At 45.3% G+C, this 21252-nt stretch overlaps 1 protein-coding gene across 1 annotated transcript in view; it reads right to left on the bottom strand.

Annotated features, from left to right (window-relative positions):
- The window catches only part of NRXN3 (neurexin 3), a 1374011-nt gene that overhangs the window by 741554 nt on the left and 611205 nt on the right, over positions 1-21252 (bottom strand). Inside the window, exon 14 of the mRNA XM_054027796.1 lies at positions 11230-11349. Coding sequence (XP_053883771.1) covers positions 11230-11349 — 120 coding nt within the window. The remainder of the gene's footprint in view (positions 1-11229; positions 11350-21252) is intronic.

Raw genomic sequence — 21252 nt, 5'->3', positions numbered from 1 at the left:
AGGGAATACACCAAGCAACAGACTATCTAAGCTGTGGGATGGAGTGTGTTGAATACACAGCAAAGTAGTTTGTATTTGAAAAATAGAAGTGCTCTTTAAGCATACAGTACTATTATTAGCATTAGCCTTCATGCATTGACTAGGTGTTTGTGTAGATTTTCTGGATTGAAAAATTACAGGATTGGAAATATAACTTACAACAACAGTGCGTGGTCCTTATCCCTCATCCACCATGAAATAGCTGGACTGTCTACAGAGGTTTATGGAGCTGACACTGCCTGTCAAACACTAGCTCTCAGAACTTTAGCTCAAAAGCAGTGTAAATTCATGGCTTTAGATTCAGAGGTCCTGGGTTCAATCCCCAGATAACCCACCAGAGCATTGTTACCAAAAGCAAGCAGAGAAAATAATCTGTTGATTTAAGCATGGGAGCTCTCAAGACTCCATTGCGCGCTCTCCCTGGTTTAGATTCCTAAACTCACTCCTGAACCACAAATACTCCTCAGGGCTGACAATCTGCATTCCTAGGTGGAAGAAATTTGACTATTGAAGCCTCAGATATTTAAAAAAACAAAACAAAAAGCACAGTGATAGATCCCTCTGCAGCATTGAGTGGTCTTCCCCTCCCTTGTGGGAAAATCAGTGGCAGATGAACTATTAAAAGACACAGATGCTTCTTCGGGACCTACAAACTGCATGACTGATGGCCTGTGATATCTGCCATCCATCTTCATCATTTGCCTGAGATCAGCAGGGCAGAGATGTAGCAGGCAGAAGGTCATTTACTGCAATTTGGGGGTGGAGGGGAAGCTATGACAGATAGTTATGGGAAGCCAGCAAACTTGACACCAGCTTTGCAGTGGCCAAGCTATGCAATTAAGTTTCAAAGCAGAGGCAGGAAAGGAGGAGGAGAACTCTGACCATGTTTCTTTTAAGACGATAGGCCAGACAGTGTTTAAGAGAAAGAAACAGTTTGTGTTTGGCAGGTATATTAACAACACTCAAGTCAAATAAAGTTATTCTAGTTCTGGGGTTTGGTTACAAGACCTAGGAGAGCTCCTCAACTAAACCAAATCAGCAATTATTCCCATGCTGGAAACGGTTGTTGCTAAGAAGGCCCGGTATACAAACTCACCCTCACTTAGTTACCCTTTGCTCTCTCATGGAAGGAGCTATTCACTGCCTCAGGTCTCAGTCTTGCACCCCCAAAGCTCCAATACTGGAGTGCGCCTAATCCCATATAGTTATGGGACAGCACTGCAGGTACACACTTGTCAAAGTACTACATACGTCTTGTGATCTGCAATGTTATGCAGCTCATCTTAATGCAGAGCATTAGAGGGGCTCACAAGGATTCAGACCTAAAAGCTGACAGGTGATCTGTAATGAACCTATGGCTCAGTAAGGTCAGGGCCGGCTCTAACTTTTTTGCTGCCCCAAGCAGCAAAAAAAAAAAAAAAAAAAAGCGCTGCCCCCCGAATCCCTCCACAGAGCACTGCGCCCCGCGCCGCCCCCCCTGCCGAGCGCCGCGCTGCCGGAGCCCACTCCCCCCCGCCGAGCGCCGCCGGACCCCCCCCCCCAAGCGCCGCACCCTGCCGGAACCCCCCCCCGAGCGCCGAGCCCCGCGCTGCCCCCTCCCCCCCCCGCCGAGCGCCGGGCCGCCAGAGCCCGCTGAGCACCGCCGGAACCCCCACCCAGCGCCGCGCCCGCGCCGTCTCCCCCACCGCGCTGCCGGAGCCCACCCCCCCCCCCGCCACCGGAGCACCTCCCCGCGGAATGCCGCGCCGCGCTCCCCCCGCCGCCCCTTACCAGGTGCCGTCCCAAGCATGTGCTTGGGTGCCTGGTGCCGGCCCTGAGTAATGTACAGGGTCAGCTCCTTCACATAGAAACGCAGCTTTGTTCGTGGGTATTAACAGTTCTCTGCTGCAGACAGCTATTGTCACTCATTTCATTATTTCCTTCTTGCCTTATTGCTGATGAGCTGAAAGGACAAAGAAGAGATCTCTCTCTTCAGTGTTTGGTCCATGAGGGAAGTTCTCCATGCTGTAGAGAATCTTTACATGGGTTACTGGAAGTCCCACTCTCCAGTCCCAATTTTTCTCAAGGCACAGCTGTCTCTAAGCAGTGAAACACCTCCAGACAATCAAATCCATCCAAAAGCCCTCCCCCCCCCACCACAGCCCACTTCACAGGTACCCACACAGCCAACCTCAATCTGCCCCTTGGGGATCATTAGTATGATAACTGTAATTAAGATTGTGTGTCTAATCCCCAGTGTTCCACAGCTGAGCCTATTATACCAGCTCCTGGGTAACAAGCCTGTAATGTTACAGATATGTCTCCATGTACAGCTAAGCTCCACTGGAGATCAATAGGCAGCCATCTTCCAATGACAGGCAATAATTAGCGCATTAGGCAGCTTGGATAATGAACAAGAATCTCCTCCAGGACCTTTCATTTCCCTCTGCCTTAGGCTTTCCTGTCAAGAACTTTCATCATAAAAGAAGGGGAGAAAAAAAAAAAACAGACTGGATCTCTCTCTCTCTCTCTCCCTCTCTCTCTCTCTCTCTCTTTTTTACAAAGACCTGGACTTATTTATGGGCTCAAGATCTATCCCCAAAAGGACAAAATTCTAGCACAGACTGTCTGTGCATGCTGACATTCTTATGGCTTCTGGGTACAATGTTGGACCCTGCAAATACTTCATGGTATAGATTGTCCAAATTAGGATTGTGATTTTAAAGGCGATCTTTAGTCTAGTCTAGTGTACAGACACTTAACTTCCTAAAAATCTGATAAAAGTCTCAATCAGATTCAGGGAGATTTTCATCTCAGTGATTCTGGTATAAATCCCAAGTAATTCTACTGAAATCAGTGGCATTACTCTTTGTTTATACTGGTGCAATTATGAACAGAATCTGGCCCATAAAAGCTAGAGATGGAACAGACCTATTTAGATCCACATCTATCCATCCCCACTGTTGGGAGTGTTAGTGATGATAATGTAGTATTCAGGCCTGTATATTTGCCTGAGAGAGAATTTTGGGTCTTGTTTGCCCATTTGACTTTTGATATTTTTATATTCTTACTAACGTGTGAACAAAGAACAAAGACACTGTGTGTTACATCTGCCCACAAGCAGATGGGGTGATAAGAGATAGAGCTAAAGTGTTGCTAGGTAGAGTGGGAGTTTAATATACAAGCGCACACCTGAAGAAAGGTCCTGCCTCAACTTTTCTCCCGAGATAAGGTCAAGCAACCAGTCGGGAGGGGCAAGGGGGGGGGGGAAAGAGAAGGTATAAGAAACACCAAAAGCCAAAGAAATGTCTAGCTCTGACTGAAACACAACCTCACTCCTGACCCCTCCCATGGGATACAAAAGAGGTGGTACTGAAGCCCCCAGACCCAGGAACCTCCAAAACAGAACACCACCATAAATTGTAAGAGATGGGACCAAGGGCTGTGCACTACAGGTATAATTATGCCTGCTAAGGAAGGGGAAACTGGGACAGTGAGAAAAAAGGCTCTACAGGCATGTAGAGCTATGGACATGCTTGACTGATTAACCCCAATAAACATTGCATTGACTGCACTTCGGACTTTTGGTCTTCTGCTTTCTGTCTGCATGACAAGAACCAGGGGAAGGGTGAAGGGAAAGCCTTTAACACCCACCTGCTAGTTCAGGGTTGCTCTTTATAGGCTATTTTCCAGTCTTGTTCAGCTGCTGGAGTAAGAGCAGGATGCAGATGATTAACTTTGCGTATCTTTCCATCACCTCCCCCTCTCCAAAGTCCAGACTGTTCAGTTCCACTCCATGTGATGTCCCAGCATGCTTTATACTGGTGGCATCATAGCTAACAGAAAACCTGCTAAAGCGTTGAGCCAAACAATTTTAGGTTGGAATCTGCACAAAGTGACTTCCAAACGATTCAACTCAGCACAGCGTAACTTAAGAGAACGGTCTGGTCTTTACCTAAGGGTCCATCAACATCCATTTGCCCTAAATTTCCAAGATTACCACCACACCAGTCTATTGAGAAGAGATTCAGATAAAGGCTCTCAGAGAGGAGGATGTTGGTGAGTGTGGAGAATACTATGGTGTTTTCCTCAAGTTTTAAACCTGCTATTGCCGATTCTGTATCCCAGAACCAGTAAGCTGGACAAACGCAAGTCATTAAAAGGCAAAAAAGCAGGTGGGTTTAAAGTCTAAAGTAAATCCATTGAAAACGCCTTTTAAACTTTCATATATCGAAGGCTGTAAAGGCCTTCAGTATTGTATTGTATTCTACAGCTAATGGAGTTTCTGTTTGCAGATCACCTTCAATAGATGTGGGCAGTTTGGGGGGCACAGCACACCAATTGTGTGGCAACATCAACTTGTGGGAATGCCTGGTCATAGCAGCACCTCTCAGAACACATAGATAGGCCACCAGTGAAATCTACCATCTCTGAGTCCAGCCTTTACGCTTCACAGTGGGGATGAAACGTCTATGATCAAACTATCCACAATGAAAGCCACAAGATGTCAACAATGACCCGCAGAAAATGTCACATGGCAAAATAGTGCCTATGACGGGTGCCAAGCTATGGAGAGGCCTGTCAAGACTGGTTTAGAAGAGTGGCATACACACAGAACAAAGTCAGGAAGAGAGAAAAATAACTTCTAGTGCATCTTGTTCAAAGGTTGCTACTGAAGCTGCTGTTGCTGCCACCTGTATAAACCCTCTTCCTTTCCATCCCATCAAACTCTGTGGCATCACTGGACCATAGCTTATGTGGTGACAGCAGCCAGGTGTGCACAGATACCAGTGACTGATTGCAGCTCTTCTATCAAACGCTCCCTGTGCCAAGCTGCTGATGCAGTAGTAATTAGATTACCCACTCGAGTGCTAAAGAGCTAGCTGCATTTGGGGGAGCAGGAAAGAGCAAGTTTGCCAGGCTCTCTGCTGGAAAGAAGGAAATGGTTTTCAGTCTGAGCACCTGAGGGAGAAATGCAAAGGTGTGGGAGAGAACATTCCAGGGACATTCCCCCAAACTCCCTCCTTAACACAAATCTCACCCAAAACATTTAGGTCCAAATTCACCACAGTGTTAACATGGCTAACCCTCAGGGATGACTCCAGATGGGTGCATGGTAAGTACGCCAACTGGACTCGCTTTCAAACAAGCTCTTGATCCTGCATCCCAGAGAGACACTTTACTGGTGCGATTTCAGGGTGAACTTGCTCTCCTGCTTACCGAAAGGCAACAAAACCTTCTTAACCACTTGAGTGCTGAAACAAATACACGTTATTTATGATATAGCAGAGAGGCAAACGGAGCTTTACAAAGCATGAAAGGCAGATCCCTGTCCTGAAGATAGTTCAGTTCCAGACACAACACAGCAAGTGATGGCAAACAGTTAAATGAGGGAGGAAGAACAAAGGTCATGACTAGTAATGATCATGTGATTTATACTGCATGCTGAGTACACAGCCACATTTATATCTTCTTCTGCCTGCCTCTTCTTATTTTGGAAGGATGAGGTCAGTAAGGCACAGGGGCAGAGAACAGTATCAGAAGGCCGATCGACAGCAAAGAGGAATTGGAAGGAGGAGAGTGAGGATGCTTGATTGACTGGATCAGGCAGTCAGTTCTGGTTATAGCAGGTGACATAAAAAGGCACTGAGGAGAGAGAGGACGAAAGAGATGAAGGAAGGAGCAAGGTGAGAGGAGTGGAGGAGAGGGTAGGATGCCTGCTCTGCTCTAATAAGGCCTGATTCATGTGAGTTGAATCAGAGGTGGCTTTTGGTTCATGTAGGGTGGACTTCGCTACAGGGTATTATCTGCACGCTGGGGCGGGGGTGGGGGAGAGGGTGTTTTCTTTTATTTAAACAGCTAATCAGTTTAGCCATACACGACTAATGAAGCACGTGCAGATTTATTTCCGACATACCAGCAGCCTCTCAGTGCTTACTGCTCTCAGTATCAATAAGTAATAAGCTGGTCACATTACAGATGAATGGGTGATAATTAAACATGGGCAACAAAAGGGCTTCTGCAAATAAATCAAGGTGAACCAATGGAGATGAAGTTACAACAAGGTTACGAAGCCTGGTCACCAGGTAATTGGCCCACTGGCAACAACAATCCCTGAGAAGGGGGGGCAAGTGCTCACCTCTGATTCACACCTATTTTTTGTGGTTGGATTAAAACCTATGGCTGCTCAGTGGCATATATGAAATGAGCTTGGAGGGAAAAGGATCTTAGTCCCATTCTCTGAGGCAGGTGAGCACTTCATAAAAAGCCCTCATCATTACTGCTTTAATTGTCCTCCTTGCTGGGAGTCTCAGCAGAGAATCCAGGGACTGAATGTCACATGGAGGCTAAATCGCCATTTCATTACTGAAGGTCAGGGTTGTACCACATTCTTTAGGCGGGATGAGTCAAGTCTGTCCTGTCACTGCTCATTGTCCACCTACTCTACAGGCCTTCGGACTCTGGAGTTGTCAATCTAGCATCTATCAACAGTGCTAAATTCACTCAATGTAAAAAACACGAAGAGCAAAGTGCAGAGGAAGATGGCAGGGCCACAATGTTCACAGAGGGCCTGTTCCTACTTCCTTGTTATTAGGCCCATCACATTCTGACCTTTATTCAAAAGTTTGTTCTGAGATTTATTCAGAAACTGCTAATTTTGGCGCTGACATTTTTAACTGAGCTGAAGGACAAGAGAGCTCCACTAACATGAACCAGCCCCCCGTCAAATACAGAGCTGGAGTTCAGGAGGGCTTGATCATGACAAAGCCATTACTATATGAATGAGTCACATGCATGGAGGAAGTAACCCTGACTCCCTCTCCCCCACCCCACACACACTAATGGGATTCACCAGATCAAAGAAGCAGTGCATGGGTTATAAATCACATGGAAAGGGTCCTTCGATGAAAAATGCTGCCAGTTACTGTGAAAAGAACAACAGTCCCATATTACCACTTCCCCAGGCAACAAAACAAGCACGTCTCACCTACTAGCACCAATGTTCGAGTAAGAAGATCACTCTGTGTGTAGCAATGCACACTTTGGAAGTGTGAAAGAAGACATACAAAGGATGAGCAAACATGGACTGCTTCTTTTTCCTGCAGACTGAATGGAAAACTTGTTTTAACAGCTTGGATCAATATTACAACCTATAATTTTAAAAATAAATAAATAAAACCAGAAATCTGCTCGATAGCCAACAGACAGACTTAACGACTCCACCAGACAGCTGTTTGGAAATGTGCTTTACACTCTCCTGTTTGCTCTAGCCACGCCACTAGCTATCGATCTGTTACAGACAATGAGCCTCTATTAATACACACCTGAATCAGCCTGGTGACTCCTCCTGAAAACATTTGCCATCTACATGAGACACAGAGTAAGTAGCAGCTCTCTGTGAGATGTAGTTTCATCCCGCCCTGCTGCATTCCCTTTAGCTGGATCTGTGAAGCCTAGCTTTATATGACTTCACTATAGAGGACGATCTGAGGGTCTGACTACAGGGATATGGGGCACATTATAGTTCCATGACCAAGATTACAGACAACAATTTTTGCAGATGGTACGTCTCAAGTTACTGGGAGCCTGGAATGAATACCTTAAAGGTCCAGTGTTAAAGTAAAGACCTAGGCTATGTCTACACTATAAACTTACGCTGGCATAAATTATTCAGGGGTGTGAATAAACCACTCCCTCGCGACATAAATTGCACCAACCTAAGCACTGGTGTGGACAGCACTGTCGATGGAAGAGCTTCTTCTGCGGACATAGCTACTGCCTCTGGTAGAGGTAGTTTTGTTCTGCCAATGGGAGAGCTCTCCCCTGTCACCATAGAGCGTTGTATGTTTAGACAAGTCCTTTGTGTCTTTACTGAACAAATCTAGCTAGGCTGGGAGGCTCCAAAGATCTGACTTATTCGATTGCACTGACATTGTGTCCTAATTTGGAAATTTAGTACCTTAGCAGCACACGAAAAAGTCTTGCATTTGGATGCTCAATGTGACAGGTAGACATGTCAATGCCTGATTAATATCCATAAGTGCCAAGTGTAGCATCCTAATGCTGGATTCCTCCACCTTATCAAGCTGTCCACATTTGAAAGTTGAGTTGCAGGTCAAAAAGACTGGACCAATTGACCAGAATTGCTCCATCATTAACGAGTAGCAGTCCCAGGTGGGAGCAGAATTGAACCCACATTTCCAGAACTTTAGACATTTCTTTGACTCTCCCACACACTCTCACTGCTTGCTGTTTTAGTACAGATCAGTATCCAAGGCAGAAACCAGTAGCACTAGATCATGACTGATTACACATTTTTGCAGCCCACATTCTAAAATTATTCATTGTTTTCTAATCAGCTTGTACACTATATAATGTATCATTTTTTCCCATTTATATCCAAACTGGGAAGTGCAATAGCAGCAGAGAGTCCATTCCAGAAAGGTACAGAAAGTCCTAGTTGTGGGATTGAATTAGACTAATTGCTCCAAGTGAGGATTACTATGTCACCAAGCCTTCTTGAGCCGACCGGTCAACACAGAAGACTCCTTCAGTCTGCAAGGTTTATGCTAGCAAGTTACAATTCACACCTACTGGTTACTGGGGACTAGATAAAGCAGCTACTGAGAGATTCATTTAAATGGACTAGCTGTGCCATTTATCCATCCCACAGTATTACTGAAATGTGCTGCACTGAATCTATCCCAGAGCAGTCATCCCAACGAGGACATGTGTGCTCTTTATCGAAATGGAATGAGAAAGCAGTTCATCTGGGCCAAATTTTGCTTTCATATACAGTAGCATAAATCTGTAGTAACTCCACTGATTAGTCTTCAATATAAAATGGGTACTGCAGCCATGCACTTACACCAGTGCAAGAGTAGAAATTGACCCTAATGTATTTATTTGATGAGCAGCTACCAAAATAACAGAGACAGACTGTTTAAAAAAACTTCTTGAGCCAGCAGTTCCTAACACATTCCTAAATGGCAACTAAGGCTACAGCTTGCGAGGAGGAAGGTTTCAGAGTGGGCTATTTTCTCCTGCCAGCCATCCCACTAAATCCAATTCACATGACACATAATTCACTCTCATAATACGATACTAGCACTTCTGTTTGCATCAGACAAGGTGTAATAAGAAACATGTTGAACAGACATGGAAGACAAGCCAACTGCAGCAACCCTTGCTTTGTAGCAGAAGTGAGGTGACCAGTGACAGGAAAAGGCATCTCAAGCCTCAATGCTTGGCAGAGATTTTTAACACAACAAGATGGCACACGTACCTTGTGCAGATCCCAGCTGGACTCTTGCTGCCTTGGAGCAGTCAGTGTGACTTACCTTCCCAGCTCTTTTTCAGACACACATCCTCCCGCGAGCATTTCCGATTCACTGGCAAGGGCACATACAAGCACCCGCTGGCATTTGGAAGCTGGTCACCGCATCTGAGTCACCATCACTCAGATCAAAACTACTCTCTGACTGCCCTGCATGGCTTTCCAGCTGCCAGCTTCAAAGTGGCAAGGAATGCCCAATTACAGACTCAGGAACCTGGCTTGTTGACACTTCAGAGCCTGCCTGAATTCATTAGCAATAGTGTAACAAGGGCACGGCAACACTCTGGAGCCCGGAAGCCCATTAGGAACAAGGAAGAACACAATGTCAATAATCCCTTTAGAGCTCTCCAAGGCACTCACTTAAATGCTGCTTAATAGATTCCAACCTAGGGTTTCCTCTACGCTATTAGCCCTATAATATGATTTGCTTAGCAAGCTGAAACTGAACGATAGAGCAGTGCTCAGAAGTGGGGGACTAGCGACCAGATGTGACAAACAGGGAGCTACACTGGTCATTTTATGAAAGAGTGGAAGAGAACTACGGGGAGAGAGGTCAGCATGGCAAGGGGATAGTGATGGTGTCTGCTATGCAGCCCGAGATCAGAGCTTACCTGCCCATTGGCCCAGACAATGCTGTGAATCTCTTTTCAAACAGAACACTGGTAGACACCCTGGGCCAAAATGTGCTCTCATTGATTTGTGGAAGGCCAAGCTTCACAGCCCATGAGAGGAATGGGGATGTGGGGGGGTACTTTTGAGGATCCCCTCTTTGGGGAGAATTTCAGTCCCAGAGGTTTGGTCGGACAGTTCCAGTGGGCAAGGGTAGAAATGTTACTAGTGCCTAGTACTTAATCAGCCAGACCTTTGAAACTCTAATAAAAAACATACTGTAAATGTTGATATTTAAATCATCATGATTCAGTACTGGTCCAAAGTTCTCGAGCACACAATGCTGTACTAGCTGCAGTATTCACTCAAAATGAATGAGCACTACAGTAAATACAGCACGATACTGTACGTATTGTAGTACTAGCCCACAATGCCGTGCTTACTCCTGTGTTCTGGACCACTGCAGTAAAACACTGTATTTTGTAAAATAAAGGAAATTGGACGTGATGGTCCTGAACCCAGCTGCTTCTCTTAGATGTCAGCAAAGGCTGTTGAAGGAGGGAAAATTATCTACACACAGTTCACAATTTTTTCAACTTCATTATTAATCAGAGGCCTTAGGGCAGATCTGATGAGGGGAGAACACTCAATGTCTTGGAGTTCAACATTTGGAGGAATACAATTACATTGCTCTTCCACATTTAATCTCCCATCCCAATTTTAACCAAAGCACTTCAGTAATCGGAGCCCAAATCTCCATATTTACAGAAAGCCAGCACTTCAAGAATCCTTGTTATTCTCAGAGTGGAGTGATGTTCAGCGGTTTCATTTGGGGGGTACGACTTTATCATAGGGATTCAGATGAAAACAAACCCAAAACAAGACTCTGACCACAAAACTATATTAACCAAAACGTGCCAAGTTTTGTACAAGTCTAATTATTACCCAGCATGTGTAATTATGCCTGGTTTCTGTAAACCCAGACATTCAGTGGTCATTGTCATTAGATCCCTTTGTAAAAATGAAAACAGGAAGTGCACATTCAGCAAGGATTACATTAAAACTAGATCAAAGAGAAAATAGTCTACTGGATATTGCTTCAAGGAATCTGGCCTTTTAAGTTTCTTTCTATGAAGCAGATGATTTGGCTTTGCTATTGGGAAAGCTGTGTTCTGGAAGTACCCACCCTAATTGTTTTCTATGCCCCCGCAACACACACCTCCCAACTCCCTACTAAGTCCCAGACAGGAAAAGCTGGCACTCACGGTCATTGCACTGGCTCCCAGAGTATGAAGTCATGGAACAGTCGCAGGTAAAACCTTCCCATTGCTGATTACAGATGCCCTGATTTGCACAGGAATCTTCTTGGCAGGTGGTGCTCGGTCCTGGAAATGGGACAAGAAGGAAAGCGTGAGACAAAACCAGGAGGAATGGTTAACTGGTAGCTCTGCTTCGTTATCCTCATCATGCAGTAGAGAAAAAAGTAACCCAAACACTTTTTCCATTCTTGGACATGCCACAGAAATTCAGGATAAACAAAACACACAGAACTGCACGCTCAGCAACAAACAGCAACCGGAGACACACCACAGAAAGGAGTAGTGAACAACACATTCCCTCTTACGCAGGCTCAGCGGAAATGTTTAGTCTGGCAGTGTTCAGCCAATGAGGCGGAGAGCCATCATGTTTATCCTGGTCTTTTCTCTATCTGACTCATTGGCAGTGACACTTCATTTGAAGCAAGGGTAGCCCATTGGGCAGGTTGGTCTGAAGGCTGCCCTTCCTCTTTGTTACAAAGATGCAGGCTTTAAGGAGCACTAGGCCAGCAGCCAATGCTTCAGCTTGGTCCAAGCGACCTGGCCATTTAGATCAAGATGAAACTTTGCAACCTGGAACCTGCACTCTCACCAGGCTGCTCCTTTGTATTAAAGGTGAGAGTTACTGCACTCTGTCCCATTTTACATAGGGCCATCAGGGAACCTGCCATTAAGACCTTCACATGGGCAGAAAATGGGCAACTCTGGTTGAATGGTTTAACTCTTCAGTATGAAGAGTTTTCAGCTCTCCCTTTTGGACTGCATTTGCCAACCAAACATGCTTTCATTGCTGGGCTGTTCTGGGGGATAGTCTAATATTGAAATCCTGCTCAAAGATACTCTGCTAGTTTGACACATATAAGGTCAGCAAAGAATGGTTACCAGGTAAAAGGAGCTCAGCTCCTACTGGTCTAACCTCCTTCCCCACTCCCCCAAAATGGAAAAATGTGACCCCAGTGATTTGCCCTATGCCACACCCCAAATGAGTGGCCTAGGCAGGAATAGAACTTTGGAACCCTGAGTCTCAGTCCCTGCTCTAACCACAAGATCGTGCTCCCTAGCATGAAAATAGAATGGATCAATTTGACTTTGAGTGATCTCTGAATCTCTGGGCTTTACGTGCTTGCCTCCCACCCCAGGAATCCCGCTCTCTCAGCCTCTCCTAATCACTTCACATCTCAGCTGTCACAGGCAGAGGGATCGTGTCTTGCTTCTTTTACAGCAGCTGTGCCCTCCCTGAATGGACTGGGTTCACTGGGCAAATTTAAAAGTCAAGCTTTCTGACTGAGTGCCTGGGACAAACCTGAGGCCTTTCTGGCTGCCCCTCTAGCAGGCGTCCCACTTTAGACTTGCCTGTTGGTGAAGTGCCAGCAGCTGCCTACTGTTCTGACAGAGCAATGTGAACAGCAGCAGGTCGGGAGTATAACTGGCTATTAGTGCAGCAGAAAAACGTTGAGCTTTTGTCACAATCCAAACTGCTCTGCAAAAAAGCCTCAGGAAAATATAAAGGCAGTTCAGTTGCAAACATCTACGTGTCTGACAAAGCGCCCAAGTGAATTCAGCTATAGAATGGGGGTAACAACAACAGGAAAATGGGGCACTCCAGGTTTGGAAGAAAGGGGTTTCGCTCTCTCTCTCTCTCTCACATGTAGCTAGGGGTGGGTGGGAGCGTGTGTGTGTGTGTGTGTGTGTGTGTGTTTAGCTATACCTGCATAAATCCTGATGCATGCAAATGGAGTTCTTCCAGATTTTCAGCAATGTAGACGGAGAACAAAATTTGACCATGTATATGTGTGTGAGTGTTGAGAGAGAGAGAGCGTGTGCGAACGACACACACACACACACAAACTCCATTTATATAGATACACAGAGACACACATAAGTGGGTTGCATGGGAGATCTGATGCCCACTTCAGACTTACCCTGACCCACACAGAGGAGGGGAGGTTAGTTTTACCCTGACCCACACAGAGGAGGGGAGGTTAGTTTTACTCTGACCCACACAGAGGTTAGTTTAACAACCTGAAATAGATCGTCAACTGTCATTTTTGCCTAAGATTTTCTGAGTAAGCAGAGGAAGAGGAGAAGGGGTGGGGCGTCAAAGGGAGCTACCTTTCCTCTGTACTGCAGGACACTGAAAAGCACCCTCACACACACACACACACACACACACACCCCTAGCCTAACCCCAAACCCTGTCGTCTGTGAAATATTGGTGCTCTTGGAGCAATTTACAGACAAGTTAAGAAATCCTGTTAATATTCCCACAACACCAACGATGCACCCACCTAGCGCAGCTTTACCTAGCAGCTAATTATTTCTAATTAGCCTTATTTGTCATTTTTCTCTCCACTTTCCATACTGTCCTAAGAAACTTTACTTTATTTCAGGTATATGGATTTGGCAGCAGAGATCATTCAGTGGGCACCACCTCTGTTGGGATGCTTCAGAGAGGAGGGACCAGAATGCTCCCTATGAACAGGCCGAGTCAGAAGTATCAGTAATGACTTGGGAATCTGAGCCACGCCCTGCCTGGTACCAAAAGAGGCTGTCACTAGTCAGTGGGGGCACAGGGAGTGCTGAAGGACATAGTAACAAGGTCTCCTAACAGCATTTTACAGGGAACAACCATGACATGGGTGTTATGTAATGCAGATGGAGCCTTAAAAGTAATGAGGAAAAAATAAAATAGCCCAATGACGATAGTCTGAGGAGGAATCTTAAAATCCTCATGACACTTCACAGAAAAAGCTTGAAAATCTGCTGGAGTTAGCGTCATTTGTGATTGCACAGCACAGATCTGGGGTATTATACCTTGCCTCACTCCTTAGTACTATGGGACATTTACATGGTAACAAAATCCTTTATTCTAAGAGTTCATTTGCTCCTGCTACTTACAGTCCTTGCCTGGTATCATAATCCTCTGTTTGTGACATCAGAACTTCGTCAAGAGCAACTAACAGGGTAGTCACAGGGGATTAGTACTAGGAAGGAAAGCAACAGGAGCACATGAGGGATTATAAACCCCAAAATCCTGTTTTCATGCTCTCACCCTTCAGTGATAATGAGGATGGGTGGCAGAGATACAGAATTTATGCATACAGAGCAGCAGAACTAGTTCTAAACAACATGTTGCCAAAGATCTCCACATGGTGTCAGAAGCTCCATTTTTAATGCAATTTCATTGGAGATATTTACAACATCTAATAAGTACAGTTAAAATAAAGCTTTAGATCTAGTCTAGAAGCCCTACAAATAATTGCATCTCTCAGATGTAGAGAGAGACAAGGACCAACTTATGTTGGTGAGAGAGACAAGCTTTCGTATACAGAGCTCTTCTTCAGGTCTGGGAAGGGAACTCCCACATTCACACAGAAATGCAAGGTGGAACCAGTTGTTTAGCATAAGCAGATAACACATATTGAAAGGGACCATTCAAGGTAGAGTGGCCCGTTACCACCTCTGCAGTCATTGCACAAAAAGAGGGAGCTAGTGGGTTACAGATTGTTGTAATAAGCCATGAATGCAGTGAGTCTATTCAGTCCATGATTTTTAGTGTCTACCAGAGTAATGAATTTAAGCTCTCAGGTTTGTCTTTTGAAAGTGTTGTGCAAGTTTCCTTTGAGAATGAGGACAGATAGGTCAGATATGAAGTGATTATTCTGTGAAAAGTGTTCACCGAAAGGTGATAGGGTGTTTTTGATCATTTTCCTGCATGAGTTCATTCAAGAGCATAGTGATTGTCTGGTTTCACCGACATAATTGTTATCGGGGCATTTAGTGCACTGGATGAGGTACACTACATGTTGTGAGAGCATATGTAGGATCCATGGATCTTGAAAGGTGGTTTGTGGGGGGTGTTGATTATTGTAGCAATGAAGATATGGCTGCAGGTTTTGCATCTGTTGTTCTGGAAGGGTCTACTATTGCTTTGAGTTACTGTGTCCTGATCTGCGGGGAGCTGGCTTCTGATGATGAGCTTGGAGAGGCTGGGGGGTTGTTTGAAGGCCAAATGTGGGGGTTCTGGAAAGATTTTTTAAAGGACTGGATCTCCATCGAGTGTGGGTTGTAATTGTTTGATGATACTCTGTATGGGTTCCAGTGTGGGGTGGTAGGTGACAGCTAGGGGTGTGAGGTCAGAGAGGGTTTTATTTCTCTATTGAAGCAGGTTCTCTCCATGTATTGGGAAGGGGGGTTTTGCATGATCCAATCTGCTTCTCTAGTGTAGCATCCTTGTTTGGTGAAGGTGGTTTTAAGCGTGTTAAGGTGTATATCCCGGAGTTTCTCCTCAGAGCATATTCTGGGGTATCTGAATGCCTGATTGTAGAGAACAGATTTCTAGGTGTGTTTGGGGTGGTTACTGGATCTATGAAGATAGGTGAGGTGATCTGTGGGTTTCTTGCACTTGGTTGTCTATAGTGTTCCATTGCTGAAGGGGATTGTAGTATCCAGGGAGCTGATGCTAGTGTGGGAGTGTTCCAGAGAGAGTTGACTGTGGTGGTTGAAGTTGTGGTGGAAACACACATTGGATTTAGGGCTTATTACAACACTCTGTAACCCACTAATTCCCTCTTTATAGCCTATGATTGCAGAGGTGTTAACAGGACACTCTACTTTGCATGGCCCCTTACAACATGAGCTATCTACTTATGCTAAACAATCTGTTCCACTTTGCATTTCTGTGCGATTGTGGGAGTTCCTTTCCCAGACCTGAAGACGAGCTCTGTGCGGCTTGAAAGCTTGTCTCTCTCACCAGCAGTAGTTGGTCCAATAAAAGATATTGCCTCACTACATCTCTCACGTGTATGAAAGTTTGTACAGTCTAATTGCTAAGGTGTGTGTTTGCTCTTATTTTTTCTCTGAGTTTACATACACCTTGACTATCGTTGCCATCTCCCTCTTGGGAGTACTTACACTGATATTTTAGGCTGGATTCTCTGGCTTTCTGAGCCCACTTAGCACTGTGTAAGAGATGCAAAGTGAACTTAAAATAGTCAGAGATGGACTATGGAGAATTTCTCCTGAATAGGGAAAACTGTCCAAACAGCAGAAGTGTGAAAGATGCAGCGTGTCCTATTCCAGTTACTCCCTGCCCTGGGCATGGTCTAAGACAGAGGGGCATGCTGGGGATGTGGCATGGCAGAGCAGAGCGCTGCTACAGTGGATCCTCTTCTGGGGTAAGGTCCATGAAGAGTTCTTCTAATTTACTAAGTGGCTCAGGCTCAGGGAGCTGCAACTGGCTCCCTGACAGTCCTCCCTGCTCACAGTTGAGAATGGAGATATCCCATCTCCTAGAATTGGAAGAGACCTTGAAAGGTCATCGAGTCCAGCCCCCTGCCTTCACTAGCAGGACCAAGTACTGATTTTGCCCCAGATCCCTAAGTGGCCCCCTTAAGGATTGAACTCACAACCCTGGGTTTAGCAGGCCAATGCTCAAACCACTGAGCTATATCCAGACTTTTATTTCTCATCAGGCCTATTTGGGCAGCTGTACGTTTTTTTTGTCGTCATCTTTTTTCCACCCTGTTATAATAGAAGAGAGTCACACTCCAGTTGTACAAGCCCAGCACTCATGGCCAAATTCTGACTTGGGTAACGGCTTTCTGCCTCCTTACATTTTTTCTGAAATTTCAATGATTTTTCCCCACCCCAATCTGAAGTGTCTGCTGGTGTTTCCGTGCACTGTTAAACCTACCATGTTCCATCCCAGAGTAGGTGCATTTGTGTAGCAAGTGAAGCAATTCCTGCTGTGTCATTTCACTTTGGCATGAAATATGTTTATTATTCTAATAAGTCACCTAAGGAATTCAGTTTCTTTAAATGACGGTTGCAGGATCATAAAGCTCTTTGTGCTTTGGTCATACCTGGCACTGACAGTGAAGCTATACAAACTACTCCTGATCCTGCATGTCACATCTCCCTTCACATATTGAAAATCCAGTCACTTCAATGTAAGTGTGCTATTTTTGACTATGTTGTTTCCTTTGTAGTGATGGGGTAAAACAATCTGGACGCCAAGAAGACTTACAGGGATGGCCATTTTCACCCACTTCTCCAAATGCACTGATGTTCAGATCTTGTTCCCTTGAACCTTCAAAGGATTGGGAAGGGATGGGGAAGTTACTCATGCAAGAAGCCCCCCCTGACTTTGATGAGCGCTTCATGGCAAAGAAAAAAACCTGTAACTGGACTGGAAGCTAGTGCCATGAGGAGCTAAATTTAACAGCCTCCACCTCCCAGCTCTAATTAAAGAAAGATATGGTTACTAACCTGTTCCATAACTGTTGTGCAACACATCTCGAAAACATGTCCACTCCATTTCAGATGCACGTGTGCCCAGTGCACTGTTGTCAGAGACTGTTCCCTCAGAGGTACCCATCGGGGTGGTGCATGCATCCTCTGCTGCCCTATGCTACTGCATAGTGGTATAAAAGGCGGAGAAACCCCTGACTCCCCCTTCAGTTCCTTCTTACCAGAGACACATAGATATCGAGGGGAAGGATAGTGGGTTGTCGAATGGACATCTCAAAATACAAACAGTTACAGAACAGGCTGGTAATCATTTCCTCTTCTTCAAGTGATTGCACACACCATTCCACTTCAGGTGACTCAAAAGCAGTTCCATCTTGGGGGTGGGATCAGAATCTACTTGAATAAGGACTGGAGAACCACACAACTGAATCTGGCCTCATCTCTAGATTGCTGAGAGATAGCATACTGTGAGGCAAAGGTATGCACTGCAGATCACTTTACAAATGTGTAGGACAAGCACTTCAGCTAGGGAGGCTGCAGAAGCTGCATGTGATCTCGTTGAATGTGCTAGTACTCTGCTGGATGGAACTACATTGGTCAAGTCACAACACAAGCGTATACAGGAGGATATCCAAGATGAGATCCTTTGAGAAGAGACTGGGAGACCTTTCATCCTGTCTGCAACTAGCACAAACAATTGTGAGGACCATCTAAACTGTATGAGCCTATCCAAGTAGAATGAGAATGCTCTCCTGACATCCACAGTGTAGAGTATCTCCTCATCTTTAGAAGTATGAGTCTTCAGGAGGAAAGAATGTAGGTATATTGCCTGAGTGATATGAAAGGGAGAAACCCACCTTTGTAAGAAACTCTGGATATGGATGCAGATAAACCTTGTCTTTGTAGAAGACCACGTATGGAGGAGCAGACACTAAAACATGCAATTCACCTACTCACCTGGCAACGGTGATTGCTACCAAAAAGACTTCCTTCAGCGACAGTTGTAACAAAGAACAGTAGCTAGAGATTCAAAGGAAGGATCAATTAGTTTTGACAACACCAAGTTCAAGTCCAAAGGGGAAACAGGATCCTTTATCTGGGGGTACAACTTTTCAAGACCCTTCATAAACCTTATTGACACAACGTTGGAAAAAACAGAACTATTATCAACTTTGAGTGTGGAAAGCCAAAACAGTTGCTAGATGAATCTTGACTGAACTAGTGGCCAGACCTTGTTGTTTTAAGAAAAAGAGATAGTCCAGAGTATGATGTAGTGGAGACTGAACCAGAGAAACCCTCTTTTTCTGGGACCAGATGGAGAATCTCTTCCAGTTAGCCGGGTAATTATTCATAGTGGATGGTTTTCTACTATTTAAATAGTACACCTGAAATTCCCTTTGAACAAACGTCTTCCTGGGAGGTTAGACATGGAGCATCCAGGAGGGCCTGAAGGCTGGGGTGGAGGAATCGATCATGATCCTGAGAGATCTGGTGGGAAAGTCAGTGGAACTTTGACCTAGAGGGACAACAGAGTTGATGCATGACCTGAGCATAGTCCTAGCTGATTTTCAACAATACTCTTGGTCTGAGTGGGACTGAAGGAAACTAGTACAGGAGCATGTTTGTCCAGAGCAACAGGAAAGCATCCTTGAGGGACCCCAGGTTGTGATCTTGTTGAGAACAAAACCAGTGACACTTCCTGATGAACTTCATTGCAAAGAGGCCTACAGGGGAGTCCCCCTGGAAAATTGACTTGGCAAATGGAGAGACCACTTGTTGTGACTGGTAAATAATCTGCTGGTCTGCTAGATTGCTCTTCACACCCATAAAGCTTCTCACCTTAGGACTGACTGAACTGGCAATGCACAAGTCCCACAGTCTGATTGCCTCTTGGCACAGCAGCGTAGACTGGGCCCTTGCTTGCCTGTTCACATAGAATACAGCTGTTGTATTGTCTCTAAATATACACGGGCTTCCTCCTTTGATACGGGGAAAGAAGGCTTGACAATGGTCCTCAGTTTTCTGGCATTTATATGCAGAGTTAAATCCTGAGTAGACCACAAAGCTTGTGTCTGCAGGGAACCCAGATGAGCCCCCCAACCTAGGGTAGGAGCCTCTAACTTGGGTTAAAGCTGGTTGTGGAGGAGCAAACGGCACCGCTGACACACACATTTGAATGGTTTGTCTACCAGTCTAGAGAGGCCAGGATTTGAGTGGGCACTTGCACCATGCCTAGAGGATGATGAATGGGCAAGTAAACTGAAGCCACCCATCCCAGCAGTCTCCTGAGATGGAATCTGACATGCTGGATTACATGAGGGCATATGCCCCAGAAACCTGAGGCAATTTCACAATGTCATGGTAGGATGAGCCTTCAGGCCTAAAAACAATGGCCAGCATCATCTGGAATCTTAACTGGAGGGGAAGGCCTGGGCTTCTGTAGAGTCCAAGACAGCTCCAATGAACTCTATTTTTTGTACTAGAGACAGGACTGACTTCTCTGCACTGATGAGCAAGCCCAGGATGTCAAAGGTGAATTGGATGACACTCACGGTGAACAGCTCGAGTCTTGGATCAGCATTTCACAAGCCAGTTGTTTGGATAGGGAAACACTTGAATTCCTGATTTTCTGAGGAACGCTGCCACCACTGCCATACACTCTGTGAACACATGTGGGGCTGTGGACAGGCCAAATGGTAGGACTGCAAATTGGTAGTGGCATTGATTGACCACAAACATTAGGAAATTTCTGTGGCTCTGTTTTATTACCACATGGAAATATGCTACTTTTAAGTAGAGGGCAGCATACCAGTCACCAGGATCCAGGGAGGAGATAATGGAAACCAGCATGACCATGCAAAACTTTATTTTTTTCCAGATGTTTGTAATTGAGCTGTCACAAGTCCAGTATGCATCTGAGGCCTCCTTTTGCTTTTGGAATTAGTGGAAATAAAATGGCTTCTCTTTGAGTAAGTGCAGAACCTCCTCTATAGCTCCCAACTGGAGGAGAGACTGCAGTTCCCAAAGGAGAACTTCCTTGTAAGAGTAGTCCCTGAAAAGGTATAAGGAGGGGGGTTGGGAAGCAGGGATAGAAATGAACTGGTGAGTCTGTGGTGATTAGAGAGAAACCACTTAAGTAGTGGGATAGCCGGTTGGTAAACAGAGGGGTAGGCAAGGCTGGCACTGTAAAAGTGGTGTGCTATCCTTGACAAACACATCAAAACGTTTGCTTAGAACTCCTGTCAGGAGAAATTAGGATCAGCTACAGAAGAAGAATGGGGAGGTCTTCTCCTATAACCTCTGCTGTTTTTCCTCCCTAGGTCCTGGTGGCAAAGCATAAATGCAGGATAGTGGTGTGGCTGCTGAGGACAAACTCCTTTTTCTTTGGGACAGATGTATAAATGGCCAAAGATCTGAGCAATGCCCTGGATTCTTCAGACTACGCAGACTGTCAGTCAGCTCAGAAAAGCATGATGATGCCTCAAAAGGCAGGTCTGGTATGGTCTATTGGACCTTCTGAGGGAGACCTGATGACTGGAGGTATGAACATCTGTGTATCATAACGGCAAATGCCATGGCCCTAGCAGAGTTGGCAGCATCCAACTCTGCCTGAAGTGAGGGTCTAGCCACTAATTTACTCTCTTCTGCTAAACCAAGAAATTCTTGTCTTGTATTCTCTGGTGATCAGTCTCTACATTTTAATGTACTGGGCCAAAGAGG

Source organism: Malaclemys terrapin, chromosome 4, assembly GCF_027887155.1.
Source record: "Malaclemys terrapin pileata isolate rMalTer1 chromosome 4, rMalTer1.hap1, whole genome shotgun sequence".
NCBI lineage: Eukaryota > Metazoa > Chordata > Testudines > Emydidae > Malaclemys > Malaclemys terrapin.
The sequence above is the reverse complement of the archived record's forward strand: the minus strand, read 5'-3'. Positions and strand labels throughout refer to the sequence as shown.